The sequence below is a fragment of the Phodopus roborovskii genome, unplaced genomic scaffold (genome assembly GCF_943737965.1).
Source record: "Phodopus roborovskii unplaced genomic scaffold, PHOROB, whole genome shotgun sequence".
NCBI lineage: Eukaryota > Metazoa > Chordata > Mammalia > Rodentia > Cricetidae > Phodopus > Phodopus roborovskii.
The window spans coordinates 7,118,151-7,132,603 of record NW_026126408.1 but is presented as its reverse complement, the minus strand read 5'-3'; the positions used below and the strand labels follow the sequence as shown (position 1 = coordinate 7,132,603).

Here is a 14,453-nt window from a genome sequence, read left to right as displayed (position 1 = left end):
TGTTAATTGGCTAGCTTGAGATTTTTGTTCAACAGTTTATAGACAAAAAGTGTGATGCAGCTACCTCAAATGCTGGAGTGGGAATTTGGTTGATTTGTTTATGAGGCAGTGTCGATAAGGTCCTTATTTGTTTCTTAACAGTGAGAGGGTAAGCCATAAATTCTTTCTGGAGGAAAAAAATTCTTCGTCAGTCATATCTGAGTTTGGAGGTTGGAGACAAGAAACATTGAGTGGCCCAACCATCGTTTTGACTCAGCTTTGTAAGTTAGGGAGTGGTAATAGGTGAAATATTTTTTAGATTTTAATGTTTTTTAGCCTTGTTTTCTATTATGAATCCTTGTTTATACTGCATTATATAAAATCAAAGAATTCTTAGAGACAGATCTCCTTGTTTTAACTTTTTGTTTCTTAAGGAGTTGCCTTCACTTATGTTTAATCTATTTTAAACTATGGGTCACAAGCTAGGAAGAGTACTTAAATTACTGTTTAAATTGTCACAGAAGGTATTTTCTAAGAAGCTAGGCAGATGGCTGAGTAGTAGATGAGAGTGTTTGCTTTGCAAGCCTGAGAACCTGAGTTCAAATTCCTATCACCCATATAAAAAGTCACCCATTACAGCCTGTATCTTCAGCTTTGGGCAGATCTCAATAGATGATTGGCCAGCAGGCCTAGACAAAAAAGGTGAGTTTTCAGTGTGTGGGGGAGACCTTGTCTGAAGGCAAAAAGACAAGGGCCATAGGCAAAGATGCTTTGCTCTGGGCCTCCAAACACACTGATGTGCATGCACTGCATGCAGCACACACATTCAACTAAAAAACTTTTAAAATAAAAAAGCAGGCTGATGGGATAGCTCAATCGTTACAGGCTAGGCTCACAACCATAATATAAAAAATAACAAAGGATTTCTAGAGCATACTGAAGGTCTTTACTAGAGAGAGGTGCTAATTTTAGCTAAATTTTTTCCTTGTATCCACTAATGCATTTGGAAAATAAGAAATACAGTATTTCTTAGTGTTTGGCAAAATTGGCATATTGAATATTTGACATGGATGTTTCTCCCCTACTTAAGCAAGATGCCTTTTTTTTTTTGGTGGTGTTGAGAATGGAACCCAGGATTTTTTGTATGCTAGGCAGGTGGTTTACCACTATGTTAATCCCTAGTGGTCTATGAGGGCACTTGGGAATATTACCTCAAAGAATGGAATAGTTTTCATAGTGGAATGCTGTTATTTCTACTGTCAGGAAATGAATGCTTCAGCTACTTAACTTCTAAGCCCATGATTAGTACGCCTACTAGTTAGAAGTTTGTATTATTTAAATATAGTAAATACAATGTTTTATACTTACTGGTGTCTTTGTCAGGGGAGATTATTTTTCAAAATGTCTATATTTTAGTCAAGGCACATCATTTAGAAGGATCCTAACTTGTAAAAGCTAGACTTTAAAAAATTGGTTTCTTTTTTATTTTATAAAAGATCTGTAGGTAAAGTGGTGGTGGTGTACACCTTTAATCTCAGCACAGGAGAGTAGAGGCAGATGGATCTCTAGGTTATAGGCCAGATGGTCTACAAAGTGAGTTCCAGGGTAGTTGTGCTATTACGCAGAGAAAGCCTTTCTCAAAAAATAAGAAAATCTGTAAATAAGGAACATGTTCCTCTCCATTCAATGCTGCTTCTCAGTTTGGTTTATAACACTGTCATTTACTTTTTCTTAAGTTTTTGTGCATTTTCCACCATTTGTAATCAACTCCTTTTGATGATCTTCCAAAATGTCTTTTGAGATCCATTTGTTTCTCAGATCTTTTCTACCAATACCATTCTCTTTCAGTTCTCACTGTTCTGCCTTTGTTGTGATTTTCCTTGTCTCTAGTTCCCATCTCCTTCCCCCATTCTATCAACTTTAATTGTTTCCCCAAATGTACTGTTGCTTTTGCTAACCTGTCTTGATTTCCTGTTGCTTTAATAAAACTTCGAGTTTCCTTAACATGCCTCTAAGGGTATTTATTCATGATCAACCTGGTTAGCTTCACCAGTGTCAAATTTTGAGTCCTCTTATATCTTCTATATATATAACACTGTATTTTCTTAAGTGTTGCTTTTGTTCATAGTTTCACGTTTCATTTATGCTTATTATATTTCTTGCCTTGCAACTCACCTTTCCCCCTGGAAATACACACTACATTATGTCTCAGACCCTAAGTCAGATGTAACTGAGTTTTTTCATTCTTTTGTAAGTTCTCTGAAGATGAGGTCACCGTGCCATTAAAGAGGCAAACACAGGTAACTAGTGTGGTCACTGTAGTACTAGAGTATATACCACAGGTCTGATTATGAGTGTTGAATGACTTGGCATTTAATTAATGGGATGAAAATAATGTCTTAGGAATGCTTACTTAAACTGCCAAATGTATACCTAAGAAAACAAATCTATTCAAACAAACATAATTCTGCTTCCAAGTGTCAGGGATAGAGAAAGTCCTACTGGCTGTAATTGTCACATTACCATGTAGAAAACAGCTTACAACCTTATTATTACCTTAAAAACATTGTTAGGGTTTATCTTTGTGTGTATTCTGCTAATTCATAGCTTTATGATTTGGGCTTGACATATTGGTACTGTTTAAGAGCTAATAAGAGTTGTGAAGTTTGCTTCTGGTGAATAACTGAAGTAAGAACCCAAAAGAGTGAAATTTTTCTTTTCATAATTTGTTTGGACATTTTTATTATCTTTAACAAGATATTTAATACTTCTTTTAAAGATAATTATGTACAAAGAAAACCATGAGGGAGCTGGAGCAATGGCTCAGTGGTTAAAAACACTTGTTGGTCTTTTCAGAGGACCTAGGCTCAGTATATCCATGGTGCCTCACAGCCATCTAGAACTCTAGTCTAAGGGGATTTGATACCTTCTGACCCAGACCTCCTCGGGCACTAAGCACCCATGTGGTATGCATGCATACATGCATGCAGGCAAAACTTTCACACAAAGTGAATAAATCTATTGAAATAAAAAAAATTGTCAGGATATAACAAAAATGCTTGAAACTAGTAGTAAAGTTAAAGGCCTATCATTAGAGCCAATTCATAAATGAGTCACTCTGCAGTTTAATGAGACAGCTTGAAAAATAGATTACTTGAAGGCTAACATGTACATGTGAGTGATGTAAATTGTATGACATTATAAAAGTCTCTTGTTGGTTTTCTCTTTTTTTCTCCCTTTCAAATAGCTTTTGCCTACCAAAAAGTTTTGGGAACCTGATGATTCAACAAAAGATGGACAAAAAGGGATATTTCTTGCGGATGATGAATGGAGAGAGACTGCATGGGGAACTTCTCGTAAGTTAATGGTTTTTGGGTGAAAATTATGAATAAATGCAGTGTTTTTTTTTTTTCTCCCCTTTCTTTTTTTGTGTTTTCGAGATGGGTTTCTCTTTATAACCATGGCTCTCATAGATCAGGCTGGCCTCTACTGTGCTGGGATTAATGGTGTGTGGCACACAGTCTAGTTTTAGTTTAGATTTCTTAACAGATATTAACTCTTACTTGACAATACACTTTATTGACTAAATAGATATATTTACAACATGATTTTGTTTCTTTTTGTTTTCTGAAATAACTTTAATGATAAAATTCTGATAACTACCAAACTAGAAAGCTCACTAACTCATCAGAATTTTCTATGTTAAATTTTATTGAATGACAGTGACTGATTTTATTTAACTGTACCTTAGTCTAACATTGTAAAACATTAACCACATTCAAAAATGATGTAAATTGATGATACAGAACTCCTAGAAACAGAACAGATTAAAAACAAAAAACAAAACCAAAAAAAAAAAAAAACTTTGTTTACTTCTTTTTCAAGACAGGTTTCTGTGTGTGACGGCCCTGGCTGTCCTAGAACTGTCTTTGTAGACCAGGCTGGCCTTGAATTCACAGAGATCCACTGCCTCTGCCTCCTAAGTGATCAGATTAACAGTGTGTTCCACTACTACTGGCTGTAGAAATACTTATGATTAGCATTAAGTATCAAGGAGAAAGTTAGACCCTTAGGGAAAAGAACTTGGCTTGGGAAATTATAACCTGCAGACATCAATGTGTTCATTTGTAAATCCTAAAACATTTTGACATTTTATTAAAATATTTGTGATGAATATATATATCAGTGTGTGTGCGCATGAGTGTGTGTGTTTGTGTTTGTGTGTGTAAGAAACCATCAGGTTCCCTGGAACTAGAATTAATGAGTGGTTGTGAGCTGCCTATGGATTCTATTAACTGAACTTGGGAACTTTGCAAGAGTGTACTTAACCACTGAGCTCCAATTCAAGAGATAGATCTTTTGTTTCTTTTTATTTATTATGTATTATTCTTTTTTATTTTTTATTTAAAAATATTTTTAAATAGGTGTTTTTATTGTCCAGATCAATAAGCTATGTTAAGAGATTTAAAACTTTTTTTTTTAATAGTTTAAAGCTTTTTGTTACACTATAAAGTAAATGCTTCAAAGTTAAAACCCTAAAGGTAAATGAGTTGTAGAAAATTCTTACATCAAAAATTTTATTAGCAGCTAGTTTTGGCTTATATTTACTTACATTATTAGAAATTCTTAGTTGTTCAGCCAATATATGACAATTAACATGCCAGATTTGGACAATAGAAAGAAGATTCACTTCCTTAAGAATAATTTTTTTAATTATTATTTTATTTAATTTTATATAACAAAGTCCAATTAAATGAAAACAAACATACACAATATTTGGGAATTTGGGCGTCGTTTTTTCCAAACTACTGCTGGTAAGGGGCGCTGTCATGGGGGATTCGAAGAAGATTCAGATATCCTGGCTGTAGTCTGTAGGGCTGTTTTGAATGTAGGATCACCTTGTACTCTGTTTCAGGCGGTCTGGCGTGATCAAACCACATTAGTCTGGAAGGAATCCACATCTTTTCATTTTCTGTGGAAACAAAAAATAGAAATCCTCTGGCCAATAGCCGGCGGAAGAGGACGAGGGCTGAGCTGGAACTTGAGAAGGTTTTGCAGGATAGTGGGATCTCACTGAAACTGGCGCTCTCCAGCTCGTTCTTTGGCAGAGGCCAGGATTTGGGGGTCAAGGATCTTGCCCGCATGAACTCCGAGTGGACCCGCAGAGATAGGCCAAGAATAATTCTCTTGTAGTGTAATTGAGAACAATTTAAAATACAGAGTTTGTGCTGGGGTTCACATTCCCTTTAAGTAGCATATCCTTTATTTAGGTGAACAGTTGCTTAATAACTTTAAAAATTTTTTTTAAATTTAAATTTGAATCAAGCTTGTTTTATATATCAATTTCAGTTCCCTCACCCTTAATAACTTGATTGGGAAATGTGTTATAAAACTTGAGTGTAGAACTCTGAGATAGGCCCGTAGTAAGAACCTATCTAATAAAAAAGCAAAACAAAACTTGAAGGGATGCAGAATGGAGAAATGGTTAAGAGCCCGTGCCACTTTTGTGGGGGACCTGTGTTTGGTTCTTAGCACCCACATCAAGTGGCTTACAACTACCTTTAACTCCAGCTCCTAGGGATCTGGCTTCCTCTTCTCATCTCTAGGCATTTCCCTAATGTATATTTACTACACACACACACACACACACACACACACACACACACACACACACACACGAAATCAATGTGTTTGTTTTAATTGAATGCAAAGTTTTATATACACACATTTTTTTTTGTTTTTTCTAGACAGGGTTTCTCTGTGGTTTTTAGAGCCTGTCCTGGACTGGCTGGTCTCAAACTCACAGAGATCCCACCTGCCTTTGCCTCCTAAGTGCTGGGATTAAAGGCATGCGCCACCACCGCCTGGTTGCTAAGTTATATTTTTAAGCTGAATGGCAGTTGTATAATTGTGGTGGGTTCATGAGTCATCCTTCCGCCTAATTAACTGTGAAGGTAAAATTTTGATGAAATTCTGATAGTCCTGCTTCCACTTCCCAAATGCTGGGATCACAGATGTGTACCACTACACCCATCTTACACAGTGTTGAAGATCAGTCTCAGTCTCGTGCCAGTTAGGCTACAATCCCAAACTCCTACTCATTCCTTTTTGAGAGTAAGGGTTGTATGCTGGCTAGTTTTATGTCAACTCCATCCAAGATGGAGTCATCTGAAAGGAGGGAACCTCAACTGAGGAAATGGACCAGGTTCCTGCCCTGCTTGAATTCCTGTCCTCATTGCTTTTTATGATGTACTGTTACATGGAACTGTGACTGAAATGAATCCTTTCCTCCTGAAGTTGGTCATGATGTTTTCATCTCAGCAATAGTAATTCTGATGGTCTTGTTTGTTCTTAGATTCCCCATTGTGTCATAATGCCTATCATGATTCACAGTATACTGGTATTTAAACTGTGAGGATGATCGATTAAAGGAAAGGAAAGATATAATGACAGTTCTCTTACGAATACAAGTGGGAGGTAGAAGAGCCTTATTTGAATTCTGTAATTTGTTGATTGTATTTAAATTATGCTAGCTCTCAGATGTTAATAATTGCCTCTTGTTTTCAACTGAGGCATTTATGTTGGATACATAATTTTGTAAAGTAAATTGTGTTTTCCATCATGAACACAGAAAATTTTGGGATTTGAATTTTTTCTAAATCCAGTTGGTATTTATTGTGTTAATAACAGTTTGTTCTGGGTCTGCATGTTCTATAACTGAATTTGAGAACTGCAATCTCTTGTTTTTGTTCTTCTGGGGTTTATTCCTATTGGTGTAATACTGAAAAACAACTCAGCCCTGTCTTGGTTTGACTCTTCTTTGCATAAGCTTTTATCACTAAGTAAAACTCATGTAACAGTGGGAGAAGCAAGTCCATAAGGTTGTCTTGTCTTCTGATGTTCCATCTGTATTTTAAGAAACTTGCTCTGAGCCAAGTGAGGTGAGGTGGTTCCGTTGTTGAAGGTACTTTTCAGAAGCTTGACAATTTGAGTTCAATCCCTGGTTCCCATGTCAATGTGGAAGGAGGAAACTCTGTCAATAAATAATTGTCCTCTGACTTACATGTGCATACATACATATAAAATGTATCATTTGAAAAAAGGGTGTTTGAACTGTTGCAAATAAAAAGCTGTTTGAGTGTAACTAAAACATACCGAAAGGAAATTGGTTTTTCTTAATTTGTATAACTATATTTAATGTTACTGCATTTTTCTTTCATACAGATCATTCAATGTCCCAGCCTATTATGGTACAGAGAAGATCTGGACAGAGTTTTCATGGAAACAGTGAAGTAAATGCAATTCTTTCTCCGCGCTCAGAAAGTGGAGGCCTTGGTGTGAGCATGGTAGAATATGTATTAAGTTCTTCTCCTGCTGATAAATTGGATTCTCGGTTTAGGAAGGGAACTTTTGTAAGTATTTTGAACAAAATTTAGTATTTTCTTTTTGGATTTATTTGTGTATCTTTACTTGCAAGTTCATTGCAAAGAGGCATTGGTAAAATTTAATATTTTCAGTGACTTTGTTTGCTTTGTGGTATTTTGCTCTTGTATTTCTTCCCTTGACTAGCCTAGAACTCACTGTGTAGACTAGGCTGGCTTTGAACTCATGGCAGTTTTCATGCCTCAGCTTGTCATGCCTTGGCATTACAGATATGGGCCACTGCTTCTAGCATTTTTTTTTTTTTTTTTTTTTATTTTTTTGGTAGAACTGAAAGAAACTTTAAAACAATATGCTATTTGTTTCTTCACTTAGTTCACGAAATAAATGAAATTGTAGAATAAGTGTAAGAATTTACATTTTTAACAGTGTTAACGAAAAAAATCATATTTTAAAACTTTGCAAAGGTAAAATTGCTTGCTCCTAAATCAAATTATGTATGAATTAAATATTGTAATCTAATTTGTGGTGTTGCTGTTTTTTCTGTATTGCTATAGTTAAGGTTGACTTAACCCTTCTGTTATAAATGCCTAGCTTGTATGTACTCAGTTTTTGGCCTTTGCTAAATTAGTTTTTATCATTACATGCACTACAGGGTAGTTTTAGGGCCACCTTTTGGTGCTCTGTGTGTGTGTGTGTGTTCGTTCGTTCGTTCTATTAAGTATTGAGAATCAAACAGATTGTTTTTCCTCAGGGTACTAGAGATGCTGAAACAGATGGACCTGAGAAAGGAGATCAAAAAGGCAAGGCTTCTCCATTTGAGGAGGATCAAAACAGAGATCTTAAACAAGATGATGAGGACTCTAAAATAAATGGCAGAGGTTTGCCAAATGGAATGGATGCAGATTGCAAAGATTTTAAGTAAGATTTTTAACTTTTTCAAGAAGAAAAACATACCTCTTTTAGGAGTTACTGTAGTTACTTGATGTAACTGATTTAGATGGTTTTCCAATTTACAGTTACTTGATTTCCTTTGTACCTTGTGTTAATCTGGCTGAATTTTTTTCCCATAAAGTTAATGATCATAAATTATTAAAAAATCTTCAAAATAGTATCTGAAACAGGGTGTTATGTTGGAAGGATAATGTTAGAAGCTGCAATGACTTTTTGTCTATTATGAACTAGATTAGAAGTTTTTTCTTTGCTTATTAGTGAATTATAGGTTTAATATGATTCCCCCCCCCCTCCTTATTTCAAGTTGTACTTGAGTACCTTCCACTGGATTTTTCCTTTTATATTTAACTACTTCTTCATCATCGGGCATTTAATTTTTTTTAGCTGTTTTGAGGCAAAATTAGTTTAGGGACCAGTGGTTTTTTCTTACAATATGAATTGTGCTAATACATAATTGTTTTTTCACATATGAAATATATAGGGTTTTAAGCTTAATTCTTGAATTTCTTTTGTTGTTTCTAGCAGTAAAATACCTATTTTCGTTTAGCTGTTGGTTTTAGATGAAGCAGTAAACACTATGCTAGAAAGTTGATGCTTCGTGCTAAACCTGTAGCTTCTAGTAATAGTTGAGCTCCACTTCATGTACCGTAGAACTTCAACATAGTTACTTGGTGAATTTTATATTCCTGCACTTACTGCCTTCATGTAACAAAGCAGAATAATAGTCTGTTAAAGTACTATTTTATTCTGTACTTTGTGCAAGATAGCATCCAAGAAATACATTTAATGTTATTTATTTAGGACCGTATGCTGATTTTGCTCTTGCACTATTAAGTTTTAGTGAAGATCAGGCATTTAAAACTTAGTTGATTATATATTTATAATGGAAGTGTTAATATACCATTAACTATAGCAAGAAAATAATAGCACCACAGATAGCAGTATGTTTTCTTTTTGTTCCCTGTTTTTGTTATAGAGTTGTTTTATGTGAAAGGTTATTTCTTCCTTTAAACATTAATATGACTGGGGTGGTGGTGGCACACACCTTTAATCCCAGCACTCAGGAAAACAGGCAGATCTCTATGAGTTCGAGGTCAGCCAGGCCTACACAAAGAAACCATGTCTTGAAACCCTTCCCCTCCCCCCCCCAAAAAAAACCCCACCAAAAACATTAGTATGAACTACTGTATTAGTAGATTTTGTTCCATTTTTTGTTGATGTATTTGAAATTATTAATAAAATATTCAATTACTACTTTATGTAAAATGCTTCAGAAGAATAGCTGTGTCTATGTGGTGCCTTTTTCAACTTTAATCACTAAAATTTGGAGTAATGCATATATCACTAATATACATTACTGAAGTAAAACTGAAATGAATGAAGTTTAGGGCCACTCCACCTTTTCTAATTGGCTGATTTGAAAGAAATTCTGTTTTGTTTCATTCTATTTTCCTTATGTTTCAAGTAGAAAGACAAAACAAAGCAAAATTTGAACAGTTGTTCCCATGCAAGTATGGCTAAAAGTGAAACACACTTGAAATATAATATTGCAAAGACAGAGATTCACTTGAAAGTAGCATGGTTGTTTAAATGTTTAGTGAACTGTTCTTATAAACTATGCTGTGTATATGCTAGTAAATTTAGGCCATGTGGAACACCTCAAGTTAGGTGCTATTAGTTTTGATGTCACAGCTGGTGGTAAGGCAAGTAAAACATTCATTACCACTAAACTTAAGTACTTATGTTTTGATGTGTTAGGAATGCATAGTTCCTCAAAGTGTAGTACACTTGGAGTAAAGCTCTTGTATAAAATATGTAGACTGTAATTTAGGATTAAACATAATGTAAAAAGAATAATAGAACCATGAAGGAAGTTAATGTAAAGGAAAACCGGCACTGTAGATGATGCTTGGCCTCAGACTCACAGAGATCTGCCTGTCTCTGCCTTCTGAGCGCTGGGATTAAAGGCATGTGCCACCAGCACTTGGCTTAATTTACACTTATTTCAGTCATGAAAACCATAATCATGTTGGGTGGGTCTTTATATTGAGCCTGTTTTACTTAATTAATTTTAATTTTTTCCAATGATTTTAGACAAAAGTTTCAGGTAATATAGTCCTAAGTTGTAATCATGGACAACTTTGTTTTTCATGACAGGGTTTCTCTGTGTAGCTTTGTATATTAGGCTTAGCCTCAAACTCACAAAGAGCCACCTGTCTTTGCCTCCCGAGTGCTGGGATTAGAAGTATGCATCACCACCACCTAACTGAACAACTTTTTTTTAACCGGTGTATTTGTCTTATTATATGGTTGAGTTATATATATGATAATGCTATTCAAATTGATACAAGTAATATTAAAATAATGGAAGTATGTTAACTCTTACTAGCTATTAAATAGGAAAAATGACAAATGTAATGGTTGACTCAGAAAACCTTTATTCATTATATTTTGGGAACCATTTGTTTTTTCATATTTTACCATTTTACCCTTTGGCTTGCTACTTTTACCCATAGTGCTTTTGTATTATCTTTATTTAGTCGTACTCCTGGAAGTCGTCAAGCCTCTCCAACAGAAGTAGTTGAGCGCCTTGGCCCCAGTACTAATCCCTCAGAAGGATTGGGTCCTCTTCCTAATCCTACAGCTAATAAACCACTTGTTGAAGAATTTTCAAATCCTGAAACTCAGAATCTGGATGCCATGGACCAAGTTGGTCTGGATTCCTTACAGTTTGACTATCCTGGTAATCAGGTACCCATGGACTCTTCAGGAGCTACTGTAGGCCTTTTTGACTACAATTCCCAGCAGCAGGTAAAGCATATGGGGTTTTGACAGTGTCTTATTTAAATAACATGGTTAAAGAAGTTCTTTTTTATTTGTGTTTAAATATTCATAGTTCTCTAATAGAAATGTCAGTGTTTTGATATTAATCTTTGTATAAAATATTTTTCCGATAGCTCTTTCAGAGGACTAATGCACTAACAGTTCAGCAATTAACTGCAGCTCAACAGCAGCAGTATGCATTAGCAGCAGCTCAGCAGCCACATATAGGTAAGTCTTTATGAATAACCCTTTTTCATTATAGTCAGAAAAATCATTTGTTTAAGCATATAAAATGTTTCTTGGTGACAATTTGCTAATTTTTGAAGTTACTAGTAATAATCACTGATTAATGGAGGGAATTATTTCTGTATTTTTGTATTGTTTTGTTTTGCAGCATTGGTTAAATATCTGTAATTTAGGCCTGCAAAATGGTTGGGTGAAGGCATTTTTCACAAAGCCTGACCTGAATTTAATCTTAATCCCCATGGCCTATGGTGGGAAGAGAGCATCAGCTCCTGAAGGTTGTCCTCTGACCTCATCATGTATGCTGTTGGATGAAAATACATACACACACATACACATTTTAAAATTTCAAAACCTTTACTTAATAAAAGTTCTTAGTTCTGCTGAGCAGTGGTGGCGGCAGCGGCACATGCCTTTAATCCCAGCACTTGGAAGGCAGAGGCAGGTAGATCTCTGTGAGAGGCCAGTGTGTTCTACATAGTGAGTTCCAGGAGAGTCAGGGATATTCAGAGAAACCTTGTCTCAAGAAAACATGAAAAAAAAAAATTATAGCATATTAAAAACAAGTAATATGACACTTATTTAGTACATACAGTTTTGTATAATTTTATTGTTCTAGATTTATCCATGTCTGTCTGAGTTTGGATAAATTTGATTTTTTATTTAGTTGGAAAAGTTTCAGATTTTTTGTTTGTTTGCTTGGTGCTAGGGATTGAATTTAGGACCTTCCATGTGGTCCCTGGTCTATTCCCAACCCACAGATGCTCTGTAAAGACTGACTTGTTTCTCTTCCCCTCAAATGTCTTACTTTCTTTGTTAGTGCTGCTAAGGCTTCCTAGGAATTTTACTTTGTTTTTTTTAAACAAGGATAGATGCATTTATAGTTTCTCCTTAATTGCAGTGCCCATTCTGGCCTTGTTTCTTTCTTCTTGGGCCTCCTTTATTTATGTGTTTATTAATTTATTCCTTCTCTGTTGAAAATGCACTGTTCCCTGTCTGCTCATGAAACATAACAGGTATTATATTGAGACTTATGGTTTGTTTTAAAATTTCATTAACTGTGGCTCTTTGAATTTTTTTTTAAAGTTTTTAGAGGGTTTATTTATTTTTTATTTATTTATTTTTGTATCTACACTGCTTCCAAAAGATCTGATTGGAGTTTTAAAATATACTTAGGAAAAATTAACATGTTATAAATTACTCTTTAATAAGAATGTAAACTGTCATTCTTTTGTTCAGATCTAATGATCCTGGGGTGTAGTTCAGTTGGTAAGGTACCTGCCTAGCATACATGAAACACTGGGTTTGATTCCTTCAGTTTCTTTAAAATTTAGAAAATGACTCTATTGCATCTGGACATGAAATTGTGTGGTTTGTACCTGTATTTTTAGAAAATGAGCCTATTATGAAAGTAATAGAAAATGAGCATAGTAGGATATAAGGGTAATCTAAAGATACAGGAGGCTGGATTTGTGTGTGTGTTATACTGTTTATATGTAATTTGTGTGTATGTGTGTGTTATACTGTTTATATGTAGATTTTTACATTCCTTTATGAAATATATTTGAAAGTGATGTGCTTGTGAACAGGTTCAAAATCTTTTTTTTTAAGTCCTAGACTTGAAAATGTATTTTCTTGTTTGATGTTTTTTAAAAAATTATTCTAAAACCCATCTGGGTATAATGGTGCACACCTTTAGTCCCAGTCCTTGGGAGGCAGAGGCAGGTAGATCTCTAGCCTGGTATACATACATATGGGGAGTTTCAGGACAGCTGGGACTGTGTAGGGAAACTCTTTCTCAAAAAAAAAAAAAAAGAAAAGAAAAGAAAAGAAAAATTAACACCCATCATCATCTAAAGTTGGATCTCTTTTAATTTTAGTTACATTCATTTAATTTCCTTCCCTTTTCAACTTGTCTCAGTGACTCTCCAGAAAAGAAAATCATAACAATACATTTTTCAGCAACTGTCAGAGGATCTATATGGTAATTGTCAATTCTTAGAAATTCCTTCTCTGCTGATAAGAATATTATAAATATGTAGTTTTTGATCCTTATTTTACTTAATCTTCATGGACTTATGTTAAATTCAGAAATGAACTTAAAAAGTAAGAAACAGACTTCAAGTCACTGTCTTTTAAATTCCTTCTTCTTTCCCTGTTACCTTGAGGACAAAATCCAAACTACTTAGGATGAACCTGGAAGCTCATGATGGACCTTGTGGGTATAGTTCTGCCTCTTCTTAATTTTACTCTATAAGTTTGTTACCCCGCCAACCATTCACAAACTTTAGTAGATACTACTCTTCTCTGTGCTAATAAAACATATTAGACTATATTTTCATTGGTAACTTATTTTTCTGTTATTCTTCATTGAATTCCTACTTCAATTATGCTAAAAAATTTATAAGAAATTACTGAATAATAATAGATCTACAGCCAAACACTTATTTTGTATTTTTTTGTTTTGAGGCAGGGTTCCTCTGAATAGTCCTGGCTGTCCTGGAACTTATCATGTAGGCCAGTCTGGCCTTGAACTCAAGAGATCTGCCTCCTGAGTGCTGTGATTAAAGGAGTACACCACCACTGCCCATCAACTATGTATTTATTAACTAACCTTTTACTGTCATTTCTTACTTTAGTATCATTTCGTATCATACATTTAATATTTTGAAAAGCCCTATAAAACAGCTGGTGTTATCTGTTGTGTTAATGGGGTTATTCAGTAAAAAAATGAACCCTTATCATACACGGTCCCACTCCAGATTCAGAATAGAATTGTTTTTACCTACTGAAGAAATACTTTACATTTTTATTGATTATTTCTCACCCTTTTAAATATAGCTGGTGTATTCTCAGCAGGCCTTGCTCCAGCTGCATTTGTGCCAAATCCATATATTATTAGTGCTGCTCCTCCAGGGACTGACCCGTATACTGCAGCAGGATTGGCTGCAGCAGCAACATTAGCAGGTAACTTGTTCATTTTTTACTTGTTATGAATTTGGTTTAAACTCGGCGTACGTAAGTTTTATTTTTGTCTAAGCGATTTGACATGCCTGTAATATATTGTCAATAAA

The 14,453-nt window shown here is 34.8% G+C and overlaps 1 protein-coding gene across 8 annotated transcripts in view; it reads left to right on the top strand.

Moving 5' to 3' along the window:
• Window positions 1-14,453, top strand: part of Pum2 (pumilio RNA binding family member 2) — a 74,545-nt gene that overhangs the window by 20,817 nt on the left and 39,275 nt on the right. For 6 of the 8 annotated variants that reach the window (XM_051181675.1, XM_051181674.1, XM_051181670.1 and 3 more), the window contains 6 exons: window positions 3,227-3,335; window positions 7,204-7,391; window positions 8,114-8,280; window positions 10,854-11,124; window positions 11,271-11,364; window positions 14,221-14,346. In XM_051181675.1, the coding sequence (XP_051037632.1) occupies window positions 3,227-3,335; window positions 7,204-7,391; window positions 8,114-8,280; window positions 10,854-11,124; window positions 11,271-11,364; window positions 14,221-14,346 (955 nt within the window). The remainder of the gene's footprint in view (window positions 1-3,226; window positions 3,336-7,203; window positions 7,392-8,113; window positions 8,281-10,853; window positions 11,125-11,270; window positions 11,365-14,220; window positions 14,347-14,453) is intronic. The other 2 variants (XM_051181676.1, XM_051181671.1) reach the window with 1 other exon arrangement.